This window comes from Cherax quadricarinatus, chromosome 10 (assembly GCF_038502225.1).
Source record: "Cherax quadricarinatus isolate ZL_2023a chromosome 10, ASM3850222v1, whole genome shotgun sequence".
Lineage (NCBI taxonomy): Eukaryota > Metazoa > Arthropoda > Malacostraca > Decapoda > Parastacidae > Cherax > Cherax quadricarinatus.
Window position 1 is genome coordinate 42,785,496 of NC_091301.1, and position 23,006 is coordinate 42,808,501.

General features: G+C 43.4%; 1 protein-coding gene across 1 annotated transcript in view; it reads right to left on the minus strand.

Annotated features, from left to right (window-relative positions):
- LOC128688050 (methanethiol oxidase) overlaps positions 1–23,006 on the minus strand; it is a 183,983-nt gene that overhangs the window by 84,057 nt on the left and 76,920 nt on the right. The window contains exon 2 of the mRNA XM_070083799.1: positions 8,663–8,808. Within this exon, the coding sequence (XP_069939900.1) occupies positions 8,663–8,808 (146 nt within the window). The remainder of the gene's footprint in view (positions 1–8,662; positions 8,809–23,006) is intronic.

The following is a 23,006-nucleotide window of genomic DNA, read 5'->3' on the forward strand; positions in this document are numbered from 1 at the left end:
TAACCTACAACACTACATGTGTTCCAGGGAGGTATTACTGTCTAATAACCTACAACATTACAGGTGTTCCAGGAGGTATTAATGTCTAATAACATACAACATTACAGGTGTTCCAGGAGGTAATACTGTCTAATAACCTACAACACTACATGTGTTCCAGGGAGGTATTACTGTCAAATAACCTAAAACGCTGCAGGTGTTCTAGTGAGGTATTACTGTTTAATAACCTACATTACATGTATTCCAGGGATGTATTACTGTGTAATAAACTACAACATTCATGTGTTCCAGTGAGGTATTACTGTCTAATAACCTACAACATTACAGGTGTTCCCGGGAGGTATTACTGTCTTTTAACCCACAACATTACAGGTGTTCCAGAGAGGTATTGTCTAATAACCTACAACATTACATGTGTTCCAGGGAGGTATTAATGTCTAATATCCTTCAACATTACAGGTGTTCTATGGAGGTATTACTGTCTAATAATCTACAACATTACAGGTGTTCCAGGGAGGTATTACTGTCTAATAATCTACAACATTACATGTGTTCCAGGGAGGTATTAATGTCTAATATCCTTCAACATTACAGGTGTTCTATGGAGGTATTACTGTCTAATAACCTACAAAATTACATGTGTTCCAGGGAGGTATTACTGTCTAATAACCTACAACATTACAGGTGTTCCAGGGAGGTATTGTCTAATAACCTACAACATTACAGGTGTTCCAGGGAGGTATTACTTTCTAATAATCTACAACATTACAGGTGTTCCAGGGAGGTATTAATGTCTAATATCCTACAACATTACAGGTGTTCCCTGGAGGTATTAATGTCTAATATCCTACTTTACAGGTGTTCCAGGGAGGTATTAATGTCTAATATCCTACAACATTACAGGTGCTCCAGAGAGGTATTAATGTCTAATATCCTACAACATTGCAGGTGTTCCAGGGAGGTATTACTAATAATATACAACATTACAGGTGTTACAGGGAGGTATTAAGGTTTAATAACCTACAACATCACAGGTGTTCCATTGAGGTATTACTATCTAATAACATACAACATCACAGGTGTTCCAGGGAGGTATTACTGTCTAATAACCTACATTATCACAAGTGTTCCCGGAAGGTATTACTGTCTAACAGCGTACATCATCACAGCTATTACAGGGAGGTAGTACTGGGAGGTATTACTTCTCTGACACAATCAACAACATCACATCTCTCTCACACCCTCTCATACTCTCTCACACCCTCTCATACTCTCTCACACCCTCTCATGTTCTCTCTCACACCCTCTCATGTTCTCTCTCACACCCTCTCATGTTCTCTCTCACACCCTCTCATGTTCTCTCTCACACCCTCTCATATTCTCTCTCACACCCTCTCATATTCTCTCTCACACCCTCTCATGTTCTCTCTCACACCCTCTCATGTTCTCTCTCACACCCTCTCATGTTCTCTCTCACACCCTCTCATGTTCTCTCTCACACCCTCTCATGTTCTCTCTCACACCCTCTCATGTTCTCTCTCACACCCTCTCATGTTCTCTCTCACACCCTCTCATGTTCTCTCTCACACCCTCTCATGTTCTCTCTCACACCCTCTCATGTTCTCTCTCACACCCTCTCATGTTCTCTCTCACACCCTCTCATGTTCTCTCTCACACCCTCTCATGTTCTCTCTCACACCCTCTCATGTTCTCTCTCACACCCTCTCATGTTCTCTCTCACACCCTCTCATGTTCTCTCTCACACCCTCTCATGTTCTCTCTCACACCCTCTCATATTCTCTCTCACACCCTCTCTTGTTCTCTCTCACACCCTCTCATATTCTCTCTCAAACCCTCACATATTCTCTGACACCCTCACATATTCTCTCTCAAACCTTCTCATGTTCTTTCACACCCTCTTCTCTCTCACACCCTCTCATATTCTCTCTCACACCCTGTCATGTTTTCTCTCACACCCTCTCATGTTTTCTTTCACACCCTCTCATGTTCTCTCTCACACCCTCTCATATTCTCTCTCAAACCCTCACATATTCTCTCTGACACCCTCACATATTCTCTCTCAAACCTTCTCATGTTCTTTCACACCCTCTTCTCTCTCACACCCTCTCATATTCTCTCTCACACCCTCTCATGTTCTCTCTCACACCCTCTCATGTTCTCTCTCACACCCTCTCATGTTCTCTCTCACACCCTCTCATGTTCTCTCTCACACCCTCTCATGTTCTCTCTCACACCCTCTCATGTTCTCTCTCACACCCTCTCATGTTCTCTAATGGTCACATATCTTGCATCATATCTGCCATGTAGTATCATGCTCTCTCACAGTTTTGTCATGCTCTATCGTGTTCTGTCACATCTTGTTTTTCTGTCTTTATATTGTTCTCTTTCACATCTTATCTTGCTCTCTCTCACATATTTTCATGCTTTCTATTACACCTTTATATATATATATATATATATATATATATATATATATATATATATATATATATATATATATATATATATATATATATATATATATATATATATATATCTGTTTGTGTGTGTGTGTGTGTGTGTGTGTGTGTGTACTCACCTAATTGTGGTTGCAGGGGTCGAGACTCAGCTCCTGGCCCCGCCTCTTCACTGATCGCTACTGGATCCTCTCTCTCTCTGCTTCCTGAGCTTTGTCATACCTCTTCTTAAAACTATGTATGGTTCCTGCCTCCACTACTTCACTTGCTAGGCTATTCCACTTGCTGACAACTCTATGACTGAAGAAATACTTCCTAACGTCCCTGTGACTCGTCTGAGTCTTCAACTTCCAGTTGTGACCCCTTGTCCCTGTGTCCCCTCTCTGGAACATCCTGTCTCTGTCCACCTTGTCTATTCCCCGCAGTATCTTGTATGTCGTTATCATGTCTCCCCTGACCCTTCTGTCCTCCAGTGTCGTCAGTCCGATTTCCCTTAACCTTTCCTCGTACGACATTCCCTTGAGCTCTGGGACTAGCCTTGTTGAAAACCTTTGTACTTTCTCTAACTTCTTGACGTGCTTGACCAGGTGTGGGTTCCAGACTGGTGCTGCATACTCCAGTATGGGCCTAACATACACAGTGTACAGTGTCTTGAACGATTCCTTATTAAGGTATCGGAACGCTATTCTCAGGTTTGCCAGGCGCCCGTATGCTGCAGCAGTTATTTGGTTGATGTGTGCCTCCGGTGATGTGCTCGGTGTTATGGTCACCCCAAGGTCTTTCTCCCTGAGTGAGGTCTGTAGTCTTTGTCTGCGGTCTTCTTTGCCCCTCCCCAATCTTCATGACTTTGCATTTGGCTGGATTGAACTAGAGAAGCCAGTTGCTGGACCACATGTCCAGCCTGTTCATGTCTCTTTGCAGTCCTGCCTCATCCTCGTCCGATTTAATTCTTCTCATCAACTTCACGTCATCTGCGAACAGGGACACTTCAGAGTCTATTCCTTCCATCATGTCGTTCACATATATCAAAAATAGCACTGGTCCTAGAACTGACCCCTGTGGGAACCCGCTCGTAACAGGCGCCCACTGTGATACCTCTTCACGTACTATGACTCGTTGCTGCCTCCCTGTCAGGTATTCCCTTATCCATTGCAGTGCCCTCCCTTTTACGTGCGCCTGATCCTCCAGCTTCTGCACTAATCTCTTGTGGGGAACTGTGTCAAAGGCCTTCCTGCAGTCTAGGAAAACGCACTCTACCCACCCCTCTCTCTTGTGTCTTACTTCTGTTACCTTGTCATAAAACTCCAGGAGGTTTGTGATACAAGATTTGCCTTCCATGAACCCATGCTAGTTTTCATTTATAATCTTGTTCCTTTCCAGGTGTTCGACCACTCTCCTCCTGATAATCTTCTCCATGACTTTGCACACAATACATGTCAGAGACACAGGTCTGTAGTTTAGTGCCTCGTTTCTGTTTCCTTTCTTAAATATGGGGACTACATTAGCTGTCTTCCATTTCTCAGGTAGTTGCCCAGTTTCAAGGGATGTGTTGAAGATTGTGGTTAGAGGCACACACAGCATCTCTGCTCCTTCTCTAAGGACCCATGGGGAGATGTCCGGTCCCATCGCCTTTGAGGTGTCAAGGTCACTTAAGAGCTTCTTCACCTCCTCCTCAGTTGTTCGTATGCCATCCAACACTTGTTGGTATATTCCCTCTTGATGTTCCCTTCTGTGCTGTCTTCCCACAGCCCTTCCTGTCTCTACTGTAAAAACTTCCTTAAATCTCCTGTTCAGCTCCTCACATACCTCCTGATCATTTCTTGTGAGTTCTCCACCTTCTGTCCTTAATCTGATCACCTGGTCTTTGACTGTTGTCTTCCTCCTGATGTGGCTATACAACAGTTTCGGGTCAGTCTTGATTCTCGATGCTATGTCATTTTCATACTGTCGCTGGGCCTCCCTCCTTACCTGTGCGTACTCATTCCTGGCTCTGCGACTGATCTCCCTATTTTCGTGTGTTCTCTGCCTTCTGTACTTCTTCCATTCTCTATTGCATTTTGTTTTTGCCTCCTTACACCGTCGGGTAAACCAGGGGCTCGTTCTGGTCTTCCCGTTGTTACTGTTGCCCTTGGGAATAAACCTTTCCACTGCCTCCTTGCATTTTGTTGTTACATATTCCATCATTTCATTTACTGGCTTTCCTGCCAGTTCTCTGTCCCACTGGACCTCCCGCAGGAAGTTCTTCAACCCTATGTAGTCCCCTCTTTTATAGTCAGGCTTTTCCCATTCAACTCCTGTTATTCTCTCCACTTGCAGCTCTACTATGTATTCAAAGCACAGAACCACGTGGTCGCTAGCTCCTAGGGGACTCTCATACTTGATGTCCTCAATATCTGAGCTGCCCAGGGTGAACACAAGGTCCAATCTTGCTGGTTCATCCTCCCCTCTCACTCTGGTAGTGTCCTTAACATGTTGGTGCATGAGGTTTTCCAGCACCACGTCCAACATCCTGGCTCTCCATGTTTCGGGACCCCCCATGTGGCTCCAGGTTTTCCCAGTCAATCTCCCTGTGGTTGAAATCCCCCATAACCAGCAACTTTGCTCTGCTGGAGTGAGCTCTTCTTGCCACCTCAGCAAGTGTGTCCACCATTGCTCTGTTGCTCTCTTCATATTCCTCTCTTGGCCTCCTGCAGTTCTGTGGTGGATTACACATCACTGCAATGACCACTTTGTGTTCCCCAGACTGAAGTGTACCTGCTATGTAGTCTCTTTCTCCCGTCTCATCTATTCCTTCCATTTTCTCGAATTTCCATCTGTTTTTTACGAGCAGAGCAACCCCACCTCCCCCCCTGCCCCTTCTATCTTTCCTCATGATCTGGTATCCTGGTGGGAAGATTGCATCTGTTGTCTCCATGAGTTTTGTTTCTGTAACTGCTATGATGTCTGGGGACTTCTCATTGATTCTTTCTTGCCATTCCTCATGTTTATTCGTTAATCCATCTGCATTTGTGTATCAAACCTTCAACTTCTGTTCTAATACTGTAACTGTGGTGCGGGGGGTGGAAACAGAGGGATCGGTGTGTGATGGTTGGTTTGGATTGTTCAGTTGCCTTGGGGTGTCGTGGCTGGAGTCCTTCTGCAGGTGTTTCTGGGGGGTGCGCTTGTCCTTCCATTTGATCCTGGATTATTCTGCTCTCCTTTTTCATTTCCTCCCATTTCTCCTTTCGTTTTTGAACTCTCTCTTTCATTGTCTTCCTTTCGTCCTGTGTTCTGTCTCGATCGAGGTAAACACTCCGGAACTCCTGCTTGCCTCTCAGCCGTGCTTTCTCCTGCAGGATCATGGTTCGGGTTGATTCTGCCTTGAAAATTACTTTGAGAAGCCGATTCCTTTTCTTTGTGAACCACCCAATTCTCCGAAAATTTGCCACCTGGGTCATGTCCCCCTCGCCTATCACCTTCATGATATCTTCAATCGCTTTTTTCTCCTCCTGCTTTCTTTCATCATAAGTTTCCCCTTTAGCTTCATCTAGCCCATAGATAAACACGGATCTTTCCCTTTCCACCTCCCACTGTGACTCCCATTGCATCCTCTGATGTGTTTTAGTTCCTTCCCGTGGAGTGTTCCTTCCTTCAGTCCCTTCCCTCGTTATTGCCTCTATGCTTCTTGGGTTATCCTTCCTGCTCACCTGCTCCTGGCCCCCACAGGTATCTGGTAAGGTCCTTGCACATGTCCTAGTTCCTTCAATGTCTTCCAACCTCTCATTCTGTCCTAGTGCGCTCCCTGTCTTTGTTTTGGCCCCATGTGGGTTTGACAGGACCTCTGCATACAGTTTAGTTTCCATGCTTCCTTCAGACCTGTTGTCTGTGTTTGATGTAGCCATTGCCGATGCTACTTCTGTAATATCTTTGTCTCTGTGCTGTTTCAGATGTCTCAGCTCCTCTTCTAATCTATCTTGATTTCTGCTGCTGTGGCCTGTTGCTTCCACCTTCTGCATTCTGCTGCTAACCTCTCTTCCATCTTCCTTTCCAGCTCATCTAGTCTCCTTCCCCAGTCTTCCTCCCTTTTTTTGAGCTCTACCTCCCATTCCTCCCTCCCAGATTCGTCCTTGGAGCCCCTTGTCCTCATCCTGGTTAGGGGGAGGGGAATAGATGGTTAGGAGAGGGGATGGATGGTTGTGGGGGAGGGGGAGGATGGTTATTGGAGGGGTAGAGATAGTTGGGGGAGGGGGTTAGATGGTTTGGGGGAGAGAGGGGATGGATGGTTATAGGGGAGGGGGAGGATGGTTATTGGAGGGAGGGAGGTAGTTGGGGGGGTTAGACGGTTTGGGGAGGGGTTAGGTGGTTTGGGGGAGGGGTAGGTGGCTAAGGTGAGGTGGTTAGGGAAGGGGGAGAGGTGGTTAGGGGAGGGGGGTACGTGTTTGTGTCAAGTGGTGGAGGGTGTGTGGGTGTGTGTGTGTGTGTGTGTGTGTGTGTGTGTGTGTGGGGTATGTGTGGTGTGTGTGTGTGTGGTGTGTGTGTGGTGTGTGTGTGTGTGTGTGGTGTGTGTGTGGTGTGTGTGTGTGTGTGGGGTGTGTATGTGTGGTGTGTGTGTGTGTGTGTGTGGTTGTGTGTGTGTGTGTGTGTGTGTGGTGTGTGTGTGGTGTGTGTGTTGTGTGTGTGTGTGTGTGTGTTGTGTGTGTGTGGTGTGTGTGTGTGTGTGGTGTGTGTGTGTGTGTGGTGTGTGTGTGGTGTGTGTGTGTGTGTGTGTGTGTGTGTGTGTGTGTGTGTGTGTGTGTGTGTGTGTGTGTGTGTGTGTGTGTGTGTGTGTGTGTGTGTGTGTGTGTGTGTATGTGTGTGAGTGTGTGAGTGTCTACCCTTGTGTGTGTGTGCTTGTGTGTGAGGGAGGGAGGGTTAGGGGGGGTAGGTTGTGTGGTTGAAAGATCCGTCGTGTAGGCACAAATTTTGTCTCATTTATCTTTCCCAATTATCTACTCTCTCCACTTATTGCCCTTTCTGGATTTACGTATTAATTGTTGCTGGTTATCATTTTCCTTGTTCACACTGAGAGAGGACTTCCTAGCTTCCTAAGTATTCTTACTGCTAATAACTACCGGTAGTAACACTGCCTGTGTGCGTGTGTGCATGTGTGTGTGTGTGAGTGTGTGTGTGTGTGTGAGTGTGTGTGAGTGTGTGAGTGTGTGTGTGTGTGTGTGTGTGTGTGTGTGTGTGTGTGTGTGTGTGTGTGTGTGTGTGTGAGAGAGAATCTTGTGCGGTGTAATGACTGGCCGCAACTTCTTGTGACCTGACACAACCCTCCTGGGACCTGACCCTAGCACCGTCTTACAATGTTGCCCTTAAAAGCTTGTCCCACCTACCTTCTCAAACTCGTCAACACTATATTCTCTATGTCTATGCTATTTCTATTCTAATTCTGGTAATAGCTTGCAGGAGTGAGTGACCAGTATCAAACAGTATGCAAGGCCAGCCAGGGCCGTCAACATGCAAACCACAAATAGGCGAATAAACTTGCGCTCAATGGTGCGGTGGCAAGTTGCCAGCTGCTGATGACGAAGTCGTCGTACGTAGGCCTTAAATCCCTATTTTGGAGATCCTTCACCCGTGATGATTATAACCATATATTCTCATACATCCCGGTTCCTCACGCGATTTCACTCTTCACTGATGATAGTATACACTTCACATTATATACACTTCACTTTATATGTATAATGGCACACAACTTGTCGTGACGTCACTTCTTCAGGCCTACCGCTACCAATGTGGCAACAGCGCCTAAGACCCCCAACGGTTTGCGCTTTGAAATATTATGATTTCAGCTTTCCTCTCACTTTCTTTAACTAATAACTTTAATTATCACTTGTAGTATTGTTCACTGACGTTCCACTACCACTGATTACTGTGTGTGTGTGTGTGTGTGTGTGTGTGTGTGTGTGTGTGTGTGTGCGCATGCTCTCTGTATCATCCTTACATGCTCTCTCATTCTATCATGCCTCTCTCATTATCATGCACTCTCACACATCTTGTCATGCTTTCTCTTATTTAACAGCAAAATTGCGTTACACAAAAAAATACGTGAATACTGAGTGACATTGCAAAGTCTACTAAGGTTTATTATAGTGGTCCCAGTGAGAGTTACACAGACTGCTAAGGTAGTGACTGGCTGAAATCTTCATTGTATAACTCACCTTGCAGTAGTCAGGTGAGCGAGGGTCAACGTCCACAGTGGCCAGGTAGTCTGGCTTGCCAGTGTTGGTTCTGATGCAGGGCACCCACACTAGTGCCTCCCTGGCACCCTCCTTCATGGCTAATAAGGGAGTGGGGTAGCCTGGCCCTGGAGACAGACAGGCACTGTTAATGAAGAGGCTCATCATTAAACGTCGCGACCTGAGAAGGATCGTCATTAAAGGTCCCAACCTGAGGAGGACCGTCATTAAAGGTCCCAAACTGAAGAGGATCGTCATTAAAGGTCCCAACCTGAGGAGGACCGTCATTAAAGGTCCCAACCTGAAAAGGATCGTCATTAAAGGACCCAACCTGAGGAGGACCGTCAGTAAAGATCAAAACCCGAAGAGGCTCGTCATCAAAGGTCGACAACTGACGAGGTACGTCATTAAAGGTCACAAACTGAAGTGTTTTCCTGACATTTAATTTTTTTCACCTTCCTTCAGCTTTTCGTTATTTCGCTGGTAACACAAAGTTACATCGGATCGGCTTCAAATTTTCATCTGTGATGTAAAGTAACCTTTGAGACAATGGCAACTAGCACTGATGACAGTGTCAACGTAGCAACTAGCACTGATGAGAGTGTCAACGTAGCAACTAGCACTGATGACAGTGTCAATGTAACAACTAGCACTGATGAGTGTCAACGTAGAAACTAGCACTGATGAGAGTGTCAACGTAGCAACTAGCACTGATGACAGTGTCAACGTAGCAACTAGCACTGATGACAGTGTCAACGTAGCAACTAGCACTGATGAGTGTCAACGTAGAAACTAGCACTGATGAGAGTGTCAAAGTAGCAACTAGCACTGATGAGAGTGTCAAAGTAGCAACTAGCACTGATGACAGTGTCAATGTAACAACTAGCACTGATGAAAGTGTCAACGTAGCAACTAGCACTGATGACAGTGTCAATGTAGCAACTAGCACTAGTGATAGTGTCAAAGTAGCAACTAGCACTGATGACAGTGTCAATGTAGCAACTAGCACTAGTGATAGTGTCAAAGTAGCAACTAGCACTGATGACAGTGTCAATATAGCAACTAGCACTAGTGATAGTGTCAATGTAGCAACTAGCACTAGTGATAGTGTCAAAGTAGCAACTAGCACTGATGACAGTGTCAATGTAGCAACTAGCACTATTGATAGTGTCAAAGCAGCAACCGGCACTAGTGATAGTGACAATGTAGCAACTAGCACTGATGACAGTGTCAACGTAGCAACTAGCACTGATGAGAGTGTCAACGTAGAAACTAGCACTGATGAGAGTGTCAAAGTAGCAACTAGCACTGATGACAGTGTCAACGTAGCAACTAGCACTGATGACAGTGTCAACGTAGCAACTAGCACTGATGAGAGTGTCAAAGTAGCAACTAGCACTGATGACAGTGTCAATGTAACAACTAGCACTGATGAAAGTGTCAACGTAGCAACTAGCACTGATGACAGTGTCAATGTAGCAACTAGCACTAGTGATAGTGTCAAAGTAGCAACTAGCACTGATGACAGTGTCAATGTAGCAACTAGCACTAGTGATAGTGTCAATGTAGCAACTAGCACTAGTGATAGTGTCAAAGTAGCAACTAGCACTGATGACAGTGTCAATGTAGCAACTAGCACTATTGATAGTGTCAAAGCAGCAACCGGCACTAGTGATAGTGACAATGTAGCAACTAGCACTAGTGACAGTGTCAATGTAGCAACTAGCACTAGTGATAGTGTCAAAGTAGCAACTAGCACTAGTGATACTGTCAAAGTAGCAACTAGCACTAGTGATAGTGTCAACGTAGCAACTAGCACTAGTGATACTGTCAACGTAGCAACTAGCACTAGTGATACTGTCAAAGTAGCAACTAGCACTAGTGATACTGTCAAAGTAGGCACTAGTGATAGTGTCAATGTAGCAACTAGTGATAGTGTCAAAGTAGCAACTAGCACTAGTGATAGTGTCAACGTAGCAACTAGCACTAGTGATAGTGTCAAAGTAGCAACTAGCACTAGTGATAGTGTCAAAGTAGCAACTAGCACTAGTGATAGTGTCAACGTAGCAACTAGCACTAGTGATAGTGCCAAAGTAGCAACTAGCACTAGTGATAGTGTCAAAGTAGCAACTAGCACTAGTGATAGTGTCAAAGTAGCTACTAGTGATAGTGTCAATGTAGCAACTAGTGATAGTGTCAATGTAGCAACTAGTGATAGTGTCAATGTAGTAACTAGTGATAGTGTCAATGTAGCAACTAGCACTAGTGATACTGTCAACGTAGCAACTAGCACTAGTGATAGTGTCAAAGTAACTACTAGCACTAGTGATAGCGTCAATGTAGCAACTAGTGATAGTGTCAAAGTAGCAACTAGCACTAGTGATAGTGTCAACGTAGCAACTAGCACTAGTGACAGTGCCAAAGTAGCAACTAGCACTAGTGATAGTGTCAAAGTAGCAACTAGTGATAGTGTCAACGTAGCAACTAGCACTAGTGACAGTGCCAAAGTAGCAACTAGCACTAGTGATAGTGTCAAAGTAGCAACTAGTGATAGTGTCAACGTAGCAACTAGCACTAGTGATGTCAAATTAGCAACTGGCACCAGTGAAGTCAAAGTAGCAACTAGCTCTAGTGATATTCTTAAAGTAGCATCAAGAGTAGTGTAAAAATTAATTGGGACAGGAGTAAATTTTGTGATTATCTCTTGTCTTATTCTCCAGCTTAATTAATGTAGTTTGGGCTCTAATTTTCTTTTCACAAGAGTTTGCTACTGACTCCTGGCACCCATCCAACTGTGGTGTTACCTTGCAACTTTCGTCAGTGCTACAACTGCTGTTGTTCTGTAAGGCTATTCCCACAAGCCTGCTCCGTGAATGAATGTGGTTTTGCCCAATTCTCCCCTTCAGTTTGTGATTACTACTGAAATTCATGATGGATCTTACGCCTACGAAGCGTGCAAGTATTGTAGCTCTTGGAAAACATGCTGATGAGTATCAGACAAATCACCTAAAATTTGAGCCTAGGAAACTCGACTGTTGGTTGGATTTTGAAAAGAGTTTATAATACTGGTGACTGTGGAGTGTTGCGTCGAGTAAGATGTGAAAGAAAATGCAAAGCAACTCTCGATGACAATGTTATCATAAGAAATATTGTGAAGGATCCCAAGAAACCCAGTAAAGATCTACAGAGAGATTTGACTTCAGCTGGCGTATATGCTGATTTTTCAACTGCTCGACAAACGCTCCTTCAAGTTAGCAGAACTGCCAGAAAGCCGGCAAAGAAATAATCATTGATTGCTGCTTTGAAGAAAAACGGCTGCGGTGGGCACTTGATCATAAGGGATGGACGACAAATGAATGGAGAAAAATTATAATTTCAGATGTGGCGCATTTTGAAGTACATGGGTACAGGTCAGTGGTAGTGAGATGGAGCAAAAGGTTGCCTCTTCAGAATGGACACATTTAACAAGCGCCAAAACACCAACCTAAGATGATGTTTTGGGGCAGTTTTACTCCTAAAGGCCCTGGACGGCTATTTATTGTTGAAGGAAGGATGAATAGTGACAAATACAAGGCAATCCTGGCAACGTATTTGCCTCCCATTGTGAATAGAGACTTTCCTGATAGAGAAGACATTTTCCAGCTGGCTCTTCTTCCATGTCACAATTCTAGAAAAATACTGGCATTCTTTGAAGAGAGTGGGCTAAGCATTTTAAACTGGCCTGGAAACTCGTGACCTCAACCCAATTGAGAATCTATGGGCAGGATCTATGCAGGATTGCAAAACAGGACTGTTCAACTGTGGAGAAGCTAATTGCTGCTTATTATGCAGGTTACTACACTGTTGTAAAATAAAACATGGTAAACCTGCCGAAGGCCTCGGTCAGATGGCCATAAGCTCCAGAGCGGGTCATCATATGACTAAGACCCGCCTCAGGAAACACTTTTCCTGTTTCCTGACAAATAAGTGTAGTAAAAATGTCCATAAATAGTGTCAGTGGACTGGGTTTGTTCCTAAATCGGACGTGTATTCGATATTTGTCTGGGATGAGAGAGCTGTGTGGGGAGCGTGTGACCAGTCTGGCAGTGGTGAGGGAACTGTGTAGAACGATGTGTCGTGCAGTTATGCTGAGTTATGCAAGTTGTGGTGTTTAAGAATTATTTAGGCTGTATGATTATGATTGTAATCTTATGGTACTACTGTGGCCCTGGTATTTATGTGGGGCCTGTTTAAGATTTGGCCGGCAGAAGGATGGGGGGGGGGGTGTCATAGAGACCCACTGTTTTCATATCCCATAACTTCAAATAACTAGTAGCACTGTACTAGTGAGCTATTTTGTACTATGTAGCGGGTTGGTTGTGTGTTGTGTTGTATAATTACGGTTAATGTTAATATATCTATATTTTTATAAATGTTAATTTAACTATCCTTCCTGATAAAAGTATTGTCCAGCTGTAGCACTTTTGGTGAATTTACCTTTCTGGCCCTAGGCTGGTGTATTTTTTAAATTTTAAATGTCCCTAGACAAAGCTTTAACCCCTTAGGCGTCAGTTGAAATACTAGCGGCATTGTCCTCAGACAAATAAAGAAACTAAAACCTAACTAATCCCCAGGCCCTGATGAACTGTCTGCGAGGAACTTAGCATACCTTTGGTTAATCTTTTCAACATATCACTACAAACTGGCATAGTGCCATGTAAGTGGAAAATGGCAAATGCAATACCTATTTACAAGGCAGGTGATAGGTCCTTAGCTTCCAACTATAGACCAGTAAGGCTTACCTCCATAGTGGAGAAATTTATGGAATCAATAATTGCCGAAGCAATTCATAGCCATCTTGATAGGCATAAATTGATTAATGAATATCAACACCGTTATACAAAGGGGCGTTCCTGTCTTACGAATTTACTAACTTTATTCACTAAGGTGTTTGAGGAGGTTGATCATGGTAATGAATATGATATTGTGTATATGGACTTCAATAAGGCTTTTGATAGAGTTCTACATAAGAGGCTATTGAGGAAATTTAAGGCACACGGAATAGGAGAATTTTTTTTCCTGGGTAGAGGCATGATTGACAAATAGGCAGCAGAGTTCGCATAAATGGGGAGAAATCAGAATGGGGGCACGTCACAAGCGGTGTTCCACAGGGGTCAGTGTTGAGCCCCTTGTTGTTCACAATTTACATAAACGGCATAGATGAGGGAATAAATAGCGACATAAACAAATTTGCTGATGACATCAAAATAGGCCGTCCAATTCATTCTGATGAGGACATTACAGCACTCCAGGATGATTTGAATAAACTGATGCAATGGTCGGAGAAGTGGCAGATGCAGTTTAATATAGACAAATGCAAAGTTCTAAATGTTGGAAAAGATAATAACCATGTCACATATAAACTAAATAATGTAGATCTTAATATTACAGATTGCGAAAAGGATTTAGGAGTTCTGGTTAGCAGTAATCTGAAACCAAGACAACAGTGCATAAGTGTTCGCAATAAAGCTAACAGAATCCTTGGCTTATCAAGAAGCATAAATAACAAATCCTCAAATTGTTCTTCATCTCTGTGTATCCTTGTTTAGGCTTCATTTAGATTATGCTACACAGTTCTGGTTACCGTATTACAGAATGGATATAAATGCAATGGAAAACGTACAGAGGAGGATGACTAAGTTGATCCAATGTATCAGAAATCTTCCCTATGAGGATAGACTAAGGGCCCTGAATCTGCACTCTCTAGAAAGGCGTAGAATTAGGGGGGATATGACTGAGGTGTATAAATGGAAAACAGGAATGAATAAAAGGGATGTAAATAACGTGTTAAAAATATCTACCCTAGACAGGACTCACAGTAATGGTTTTAAGCTGGAAAAAAATCAGATTCAGGAAGGATATAGGAAAGCACTGGTTTGGTAATAGAGTTGTGGATAATTGGAGTACCGTTATAGCCTGGAGTTTACATGGAGAGAGTTCCGGGGGTCAACGCCCCCGCGGCCCAGTCTGTGACCAGGCCTCATGGTGGATCAGAGCCTGATCAACCAGGCTGTTACTGATGGCTGCACTCAATTCAACGCACAACCCACAGCCCGGCTGGTCAGGTACCGACTTTAGGTGCTTGTCCAGTGCCTGCTTGAAGACAGCCAGGGGTCTGTTGGTAATCCCCCTTATGTATGCTGGGAGCCAGTTGAACAGTCTTGGGCCAATGACACTTGTGTTCTCTTAACGTGCTAGTGACACCCCTGCTTTTCAATGGGGGGATGTTGTATCGTCTGCACACATAATAAATTTGTCCATCGCCATAAATACCGTTCCGGAGGGATTCAAGGAGGCCAGGGTTACTCCTATCTTCCAGAAAAATAGTAGGTCTGGTGTCAGCAACTATAGGTCTGTCAGTATGCACAGTGTGATATCCAAAATTCTGGGGAAGGCGGTATTCCGCCAAGTAAAGTATCTTAGTGACTAAACATTCTCCATAGTTACCAGTTAGGTTTTAGGATACCTTGTTCAACCGACACCTCCCTCATTAATTTAATGGATTACAGTTGAACTGATATATCGCTAGGGAATTTCATAGGTATGGTAACCTTAGACTTGCTAAAGGCCTTCGATACGGTCAACCATAATATATTACGTAATAAACTACAAGCTGTAGGCATAGGTTCTGTTGAATGGTTTAAGTCCTACATGAGCAACAGGAAACAAATTATGAAGATCAATAAAACAGAATCAGAACCCTGGCCAATAACATGTGGAGTTCCTCAAGGTAGTATTCTGGGTTCCTTACTCTTCCTGTATTACGTAAATGACATGCCTATCCGTGCCACATAATTTTTTCCAGGAAAAAAATTCTCCTATTCCGTGTGCCTTAAGTTTCCTCAATAGCCTCTGATGTGGAACTCTATCGAAAGCCTTACTGAAGTCCATATACACAATATAATATTCATTACCATGATCTACCTCCTCAAACACCTTAGTGAAAAAAGTTAGTAAATTCGTAAGACAGGAACGCCCCTTTGTAAAACCTTGTTGAGATTCATTAATCAATCTGTGCCTATCAAGATGGCTACGAATTGCTTCAGCAATTATTGATTCCATAAATTTTCCCAATATGGAGGTAAGGCTTACTGGTCTATAGTTGGAAGCTAAGGACCTATCACCTGCCTTGTAAATAGGTATTGCATTTGCCATTTTCCACTTACATGGCACTATGCCAGTTTGTAGTGATATGTTGAAAAGATTAACCAAAGGTATGCTAAGTTCCTCGCAGACAGTTCATCAGGGCCTGGGGATTAGTTAGGTTTTAGTTTCTTTATTTGTCTGAGGACAATGCCGCTAGTATTTCAACTGACGCCTAAGGGGTTAAAGCTTTGTCTAGGGACATTTAAAATTTAAAAAATACACCAGCCTAGGGCCAGAAAGGTAAATTCACCAAAAGTGCTACAGCTGGACAATACTTTTATCAGGAAGGATAGTTAAATTAACATTTATAAAAATATAGATATATTAACATTAACCGTAATTATACAACACTAACACACAACCAACCCGCTACATAGTACAAAATAGCTCACTAGTACAGTGCTACTAGTTATTTGAAGTTATGGGATATGAAAACAGTGGGTCTCTATGACACCCCCCCCCCATCCTTCTGCCGGCCAAATCTTAAACAGGCCCCACATAAATACCAGGGCCACAGTAGTACCATAAGATTACAATCATAATCATACAGCCTAAATAATTCTTAAACACCACAACTTGCATAACTCAGCATAACTGCACGACACATCGTTCTACACAGTTCCCTCACCACTGCCAGACTGGTCACACGCTCCCCACACAGCTCTCTCTCATCCCAGACAAATATCGAATACACGTCCGATTTAGGAACAAACCCAGTCCACTGACACTATTTATGGACATTTTTACTACACTTATTTGTCAGGAAACAGGAAAAGTGTTTCCTGAGGCGGGTCATATGATGACCCGCTCTGGAGCTTATGGCCATCTGACCGAGGCCTTCGGCAGGTTTACCATGTTTTATTTTACAACAGTGTAGTAACCTGCATAATAAGCAGCAATTAGCTTCTCCACAGTTGAACAGTCCTGTTTCGCAATCCTGCATAGATCCTGCCCATAGATTCTCAATTGGGTTGAGGTCACGAGTTTCCAGGCCAGTTTAAAATGCTTAGCCCACTCTCTTCAAAGAATGCCAGTATATTTCTAGAATTGTGACATGGAAGAAGAGCCAGCTGGAAAATGTCTTCTCTATCAGGAAAGTCTCTATTCACAATGGGAGGCAAATACGTTGCCAGGATTGCCTTGTATTTGTCACTATTCATCCTTCCTTCAACAATAAATAGCCGTCCAGGGCCTTTAGGAGTAAAACTGCCCCAAAACATCATCTTAGGCTGGTGTTTTGGCGCTTGTTAAATGTGTCCATTCTGAAGAGGCTACCTTTTGCTCCATCTCACTACCACTGACCTGTACCCATGTACTTCAAAATGCGCCACATCTGAAATTATAATTTTTCTCCATTCATTTGTCGTCCATCCCTTATGATCAAGTGCTCACCGCAGCCGTTTTTCTTCAAAGCAGCAATCAATGATTATTTCTTTGCCGGCTTTCTGGCAGTTCTGCTAACTTGAAGGAGCGTTTGTCGAGCAGTTGAAAAATCAGCATTTACGCCAGCTGAAGTCAAATCTCTCTGTAGATCTTTACTGGGTTTCTTGGGATCCTTCACAATATTTCTTATGGTAACATTGTCATCGAGAGTTGCTTTGCATTTTCTTTCACAACTTCCTCGACGCAGCACTCCACAGTCACCAGTATTATAAACTCTTTTCAAAATCCAACCAACAGTCGAGTTTCCTAGGCTCAAATTTTAGGTGATTTGTCTGATACTCATCAGCATGTTTTCCAAGAGCTACAATACTACAAGTATGGTCTGACAAATGGCTCCTGGAGTTTAACCCCAGTAAGTTTAAGGTCATGAAGATTGGGGAAGGACACAGAAGACCACAGACGGATTACAGGTTAGGAAACCAACAGGGTGCAAACGTCAATTAAAGAAAAGGATCTTGGGGTAAGCATTATAACGAACATATCCCCGGAGGCACACATCAATCAAATAACTGCTGCAGCATATGGGAGATTGGCAAACCTGAGATTGGCGTTTAGACATCTGAGTAAGGAGTCATTCACGACATTGTACACAGTGTACCTAAGGCCTATACTGGAAGATGCAGCGCCAGTATAGAACCCTCACTTAGTCAAACACGTCACAAAATTGGAGAAAATGCAAAATTTGCAACACGATTAGTCCCAGAACTGAGGGGTATGTCTTATGAGGAGAGGTTAAGGGAATTCAACCTGATGACACTAGAGGATAGGAAGGTTAGAGGGGACATGATAACAATGTATAAAATATTAAGAGGAATTGACAAGGTGGAAAAGGATCGAAAGTTTCAGTGATGAGATACAGAAACAAGGGGACACAATTGGAAGATGAAAACCCAGATGAGTCATAGAGATGTTAGGAAGTATTTCTTTAGTCTTAGAGTTGTCAGGAACTGGAATAATCTGGAGAGTGAAGTAGTGGAAGCAAGTTCCATAAATAGCTTTAAGAAGAGGTATGACAAATATCATGGAGCAGGGAGAGTGTGTGTTAGTATCGACCAGTGAAGAGGCAGGGCCAGGAGCTATGAATCGACCCCCGTAACCACATATAGGTGAGTACATATAGGTGAGTACACATATACATACACACATGCATACATACACACACACACACACATACACACACACACACACATACACACACACACACACACACACACACACACACACACACACACACACAATCAGTGTTTATTCATGGGCTTCAGGAGAGCGAGGGAAAGACACACACTGAAAAACGGCAGGCAGAAAGAAAGGAGATTGAGAACATCATCACAGAAATAGGTGAAGAAGACATGGACGAGATTATAAATTTTCAGAGAATAGGGGGGTACTTGAAGGGGAGAAAACGACCGATCAAGCTGATTTTCAGGACAGAAACAGTGCGGAACAGGATCCTCCAAGAGAAGCCACGGTTGAAGTACTTGGCAGAGTACTAGATGGTGGTCCTAGACAGAGACAGAACACAAACAGGATGACAGCAGCTGAGGGAGAAGACAAAAAAGGGGAAGGAGCTAGGAAGGGAGACAAGGATGAAACCAGCAGAGGTCAATCAGAGCAGGACAGAGCAACAAGGGCAAGCACACAGAACCATCCCTAGAACCCCACAACCAATCACACCATCTCAATGCAAACTACAATCCATACTCATGGTTTCCACCCAACACCCAGCTATAGAATCCCGCAGTATGCTACCAGGTTTCTCACCCTCACAGGCCCCCCAAACCACAGTGTTGGAGAGGAAACTGAAGGTATGGTACACAAATGCTGATGGAATAACAGATAAGTGGGAGGAGTGGCACAAAAGAGTCAAAGAGGCATCACCGAACATCATAGCTCTCACAGAAACCAAGCTTACAGGTATGATAACAGATGCCATCTTTCCAATGGGATACCAGATCCTGAGGAAAGACAGAGGGAACATGGGGGTGGAGGAATGGCACTGCAGATCAAAAACTGATGGAATTTTGATGAGCTGGAGAGAAGAGACAGCAGAGAAGCAAGTGATTACATAGTGGGAATGCTTCAGTCTGGAGGTCCCAAAGTGGTAATTGCAGCAGGAGGCCAAGGCAAGAGTATGATGAGAGCAATAGAGCGATGGTTGGCACACTGGCTGCAGTGGCCAGAAGAGCTCATGCATGCAGAGCAAAGCTCCTGATCATGGGTGACTAACCACAAGGAGATCGATTGGGAGAACTTGGAGCCACATGGGGGCCAAGATACATGGAGGGCTAAGATGATGGAGGTGGTACTGGAAAACTTCATGTACCAACACATAAGGGACACTACAAGAGAGAGAGGAGAGGATGAACCAGCAAGACTGGACCTAGTATTCACCTTGAGTAGTGCAGACATTGAGGACATCACATATGAGAGACCCCTTGGGGACAGCGATCATGTGCTTTTAAGCTTCAAATACACAGTAGAGCTACAAGTGGAGGAGGAAGCAGGAAGGCCCGGGCGAATGAAGGCCAACTACAAGGGAACTACACGGGAATGAGGAACTTCTTGAATGGGGTTCAGTGGGACAGAGAACTGGCAGGGAAGCCAGTTAATGAGATGATGGAATATGTAACAACAATGTGCAAGGTGGCTGAGGAGAGGTTTGTACCCAAGGGTAACAGGAATAATGAAAAAGCCAGGATGAGCCCATGGTTCACCAAAGGTGCAGGGAGGCAAAAAACCAAGTGTGCTAGGGAATGGAAAAAGTATAGAAGGCAAAGGACCAAAGAGAATAAGGAGAGCAGTCGTAGAGCCAGAAATGAATATAAGAACATAAGAAAGAAGGAACACTGCAGCAGGCCTACTGGCCCATACAAGGCAGGTCCAAGTCTCCTACCAGCTTAAGCCAATGCCCCAACCTAGTCAGGTCAGGTCACATTCACTTAAGGAAGGAACACGGCAACTGACCTAGTAGCACAAGCTAATCAGGTCCAACTCACACCCACCCACACCCACTCATGTATTTATCTAACCTATTTTTAAAACCACACAACGTTTTAGCCTCTATAACTGTATTTGGGAGTTTGTTCCACTCATCCACAACTCTATTACCAAACCAGTGCTTTCCTATATCCTTCCTGAATCTGAATTTTTCCAACTTAAAACCATTGCTACGAGTCCTGTCTAGGCTAGATATTTTCAGCACATTATTTACATCCTCTTTATTTATTCCTGTCTTCCATTTATACACCTCAATCATATCTTCCCTGATTCTATGCCTTTCTAGAGAGTGCAGATTCAGGGCCCTCAGTCTATCCTCATAGGTAAGATTTCTGATACATGGGATCAACTTTGTCATCCTCCTTTGTATGTTTTCCAGAGCATTTACCTTCCATTCTGTAATACGGTGACCAAAACTGTGCAGCATAATCTAAATGAGGCCTAACCAAGGATATATAGAGTTGAAGAACAACCTGAGGACTCCTATTATTTATGCTTCTTGATATGAAGTCAAGGACTCTGTTAGCTTATTGCGAACACTAATGCACTGTTGTCTTGGTTTCAGATTACTGCTAACCAGAACTCCTAGATCTTTTTTGCAATCCGTAATATTAAGATCTACATTTAGTTTATATGTGGCATGGTTATTTTCCTGTCCAACATTTAGAACTTTGCATTTGTCTATATTAAACTGCATCTGCCACTTCTCCGACCACTGCATCAGTCTATTCAAATCTTCCTGGAGTGCTGTAATGTCCTCGTCAGAATGAATTCGAGGGCCTATTTTGGCGTCATCGGCGAAATTGCTTATGTCGCTCTTTATGTCCTCATCAATGTCGTTTATGTAGATTGTGAACAACAGGGGGCCCAACACTAACCCCTGTGGAACACCGCTTGTGACGCTTCCCCACTCTGATTTCTCCCCATTTATGCAAACTCTCTGCTGCCTATTTGTCAACCATGCCTCTATCCAGGAAAAAATTTCTCCTCCTATTCCATGTGCCTTAATTTTCCTCAATAGTCTCCGATGTGGGACCCTGTCAAAAGCCTTACTGAATTCCATATACACAATATCGTATTCATTACCATGATCTACCTCCTCAAATACCTTAGTGAAAAAAGTTAATAAATTCGTAAGGCAGGAATGCCCCGTAGTAAAACCATGCTGACATTCGTTGATTAATTTATGCTTTTCAAGGTGGCTATGAACTGCCTCGGCAATTATTGATTCCATAAATTTTCCCACTATGGAGGTTAGGCTTATTGGTCTATAGTTCGAAGCTAAGGACCTGTTTTGAAATTAGGTATCACATTTGCCATTTTCCACTTATCTGGCACCATGCCAGTCTGTAGTGATATGTTGAAAAGATTAGCCAGAGGTTTGCTAAGCTCCTCTTTACATTATTTTAGAACCCTTGCATACAGTTCATCAGAGCCTGGGGATTTGTTAGGTTTTAATTTGTCTATTTGCCTAAGGAACATGTCACTTGTGACCCTAATCGTGCATAGTTTATCATCCTGTTCTACATAATTTATTATTTCTGGAATATCGCTAGTATGTGTTAAAAATTCTACACATTTCCTTATCACTGTCCATGAGCTGACCCGAGTAACTTTTGAGTGGGCCTATCTTGTCCCTGATCTTACATCTGTATACCTGAAAGAATCCTTTTGGGTTAGTCTTCGATTCTCTTGCAACTTTAACCTCATAATCTCTTTTTGCTTTTCTTATTCCCTTTTTTATTTCTCTCTTTAACTGAACATATTGATTTCTTAATTGCACCTCTCCTCTTTTGATTTGCCTATATATGCTTCTCTTTTGACCAAAGAGATGTTTAATCTATTGTTCATCCATTTAGGATCATTTTTGCTTGATCTGATTTCCCTATTTGGAACATAAGTTGTCTGAGAAGCTAGAACTATGCCCTGGAAAACGTCATATCGGCAATCATCACCACCTACCTGACCCATAGTCATTTCATTCCAGTTCAGCCCACCCAAGTAATTTTTCAGTCCTATGAAATCAGCCAAGTGGAAGTCAGGGACAGAGACTTGATTGCCATTATTAGGGGAATTCCATAATATATTAAAACTGAGTGATTTGTGATCACTTTCCCCAAGCTCATCATTAACCTCAATATTATTAATTAGCATTTCCCTGCTGGCAAGAACCAAGTCAAGCAGGTTATTTCCTCTAGTTGGCTCTGTCACAAACTGTTTTAAAAAACAATCCTGAATCGTATCAAGAAAGTCACTTGACTCTAAATTCCCTGTCAAATTGCTCCAGTCAATCTGTCTAAAGTTGAAATCTCCCATTATCACAACATTTTCTTAAGTAGATGCCTCACGAATTTTATCCCATAGAAGTTATACGCACTCCCTATCAAGATTTGGGGCCCTGTAAATCACACCCAAAATTAGTTTTTCACAGATAAGAAGGGAGGCCCAACAACAATATGAAAACGACACAGCAGTGAAAGCCAAATCTGACCCGAAGCTGTTATACAGCCACATCAGGAGGAAAACAACAGTCAAGGACCAGGTAATCAGGCTAAGGAAGGAAGGAGGTGAAACAACAAGAAATGACCATGAAGTATGTGAGGAACTCAACAAGAGATTCAAAGAAGTGTTCACAGAGGAGACAGAAGAGGCTCCAGAAAGACGGAGAGGTGGTGTACACCACCAAGTGCTGGACACAGTA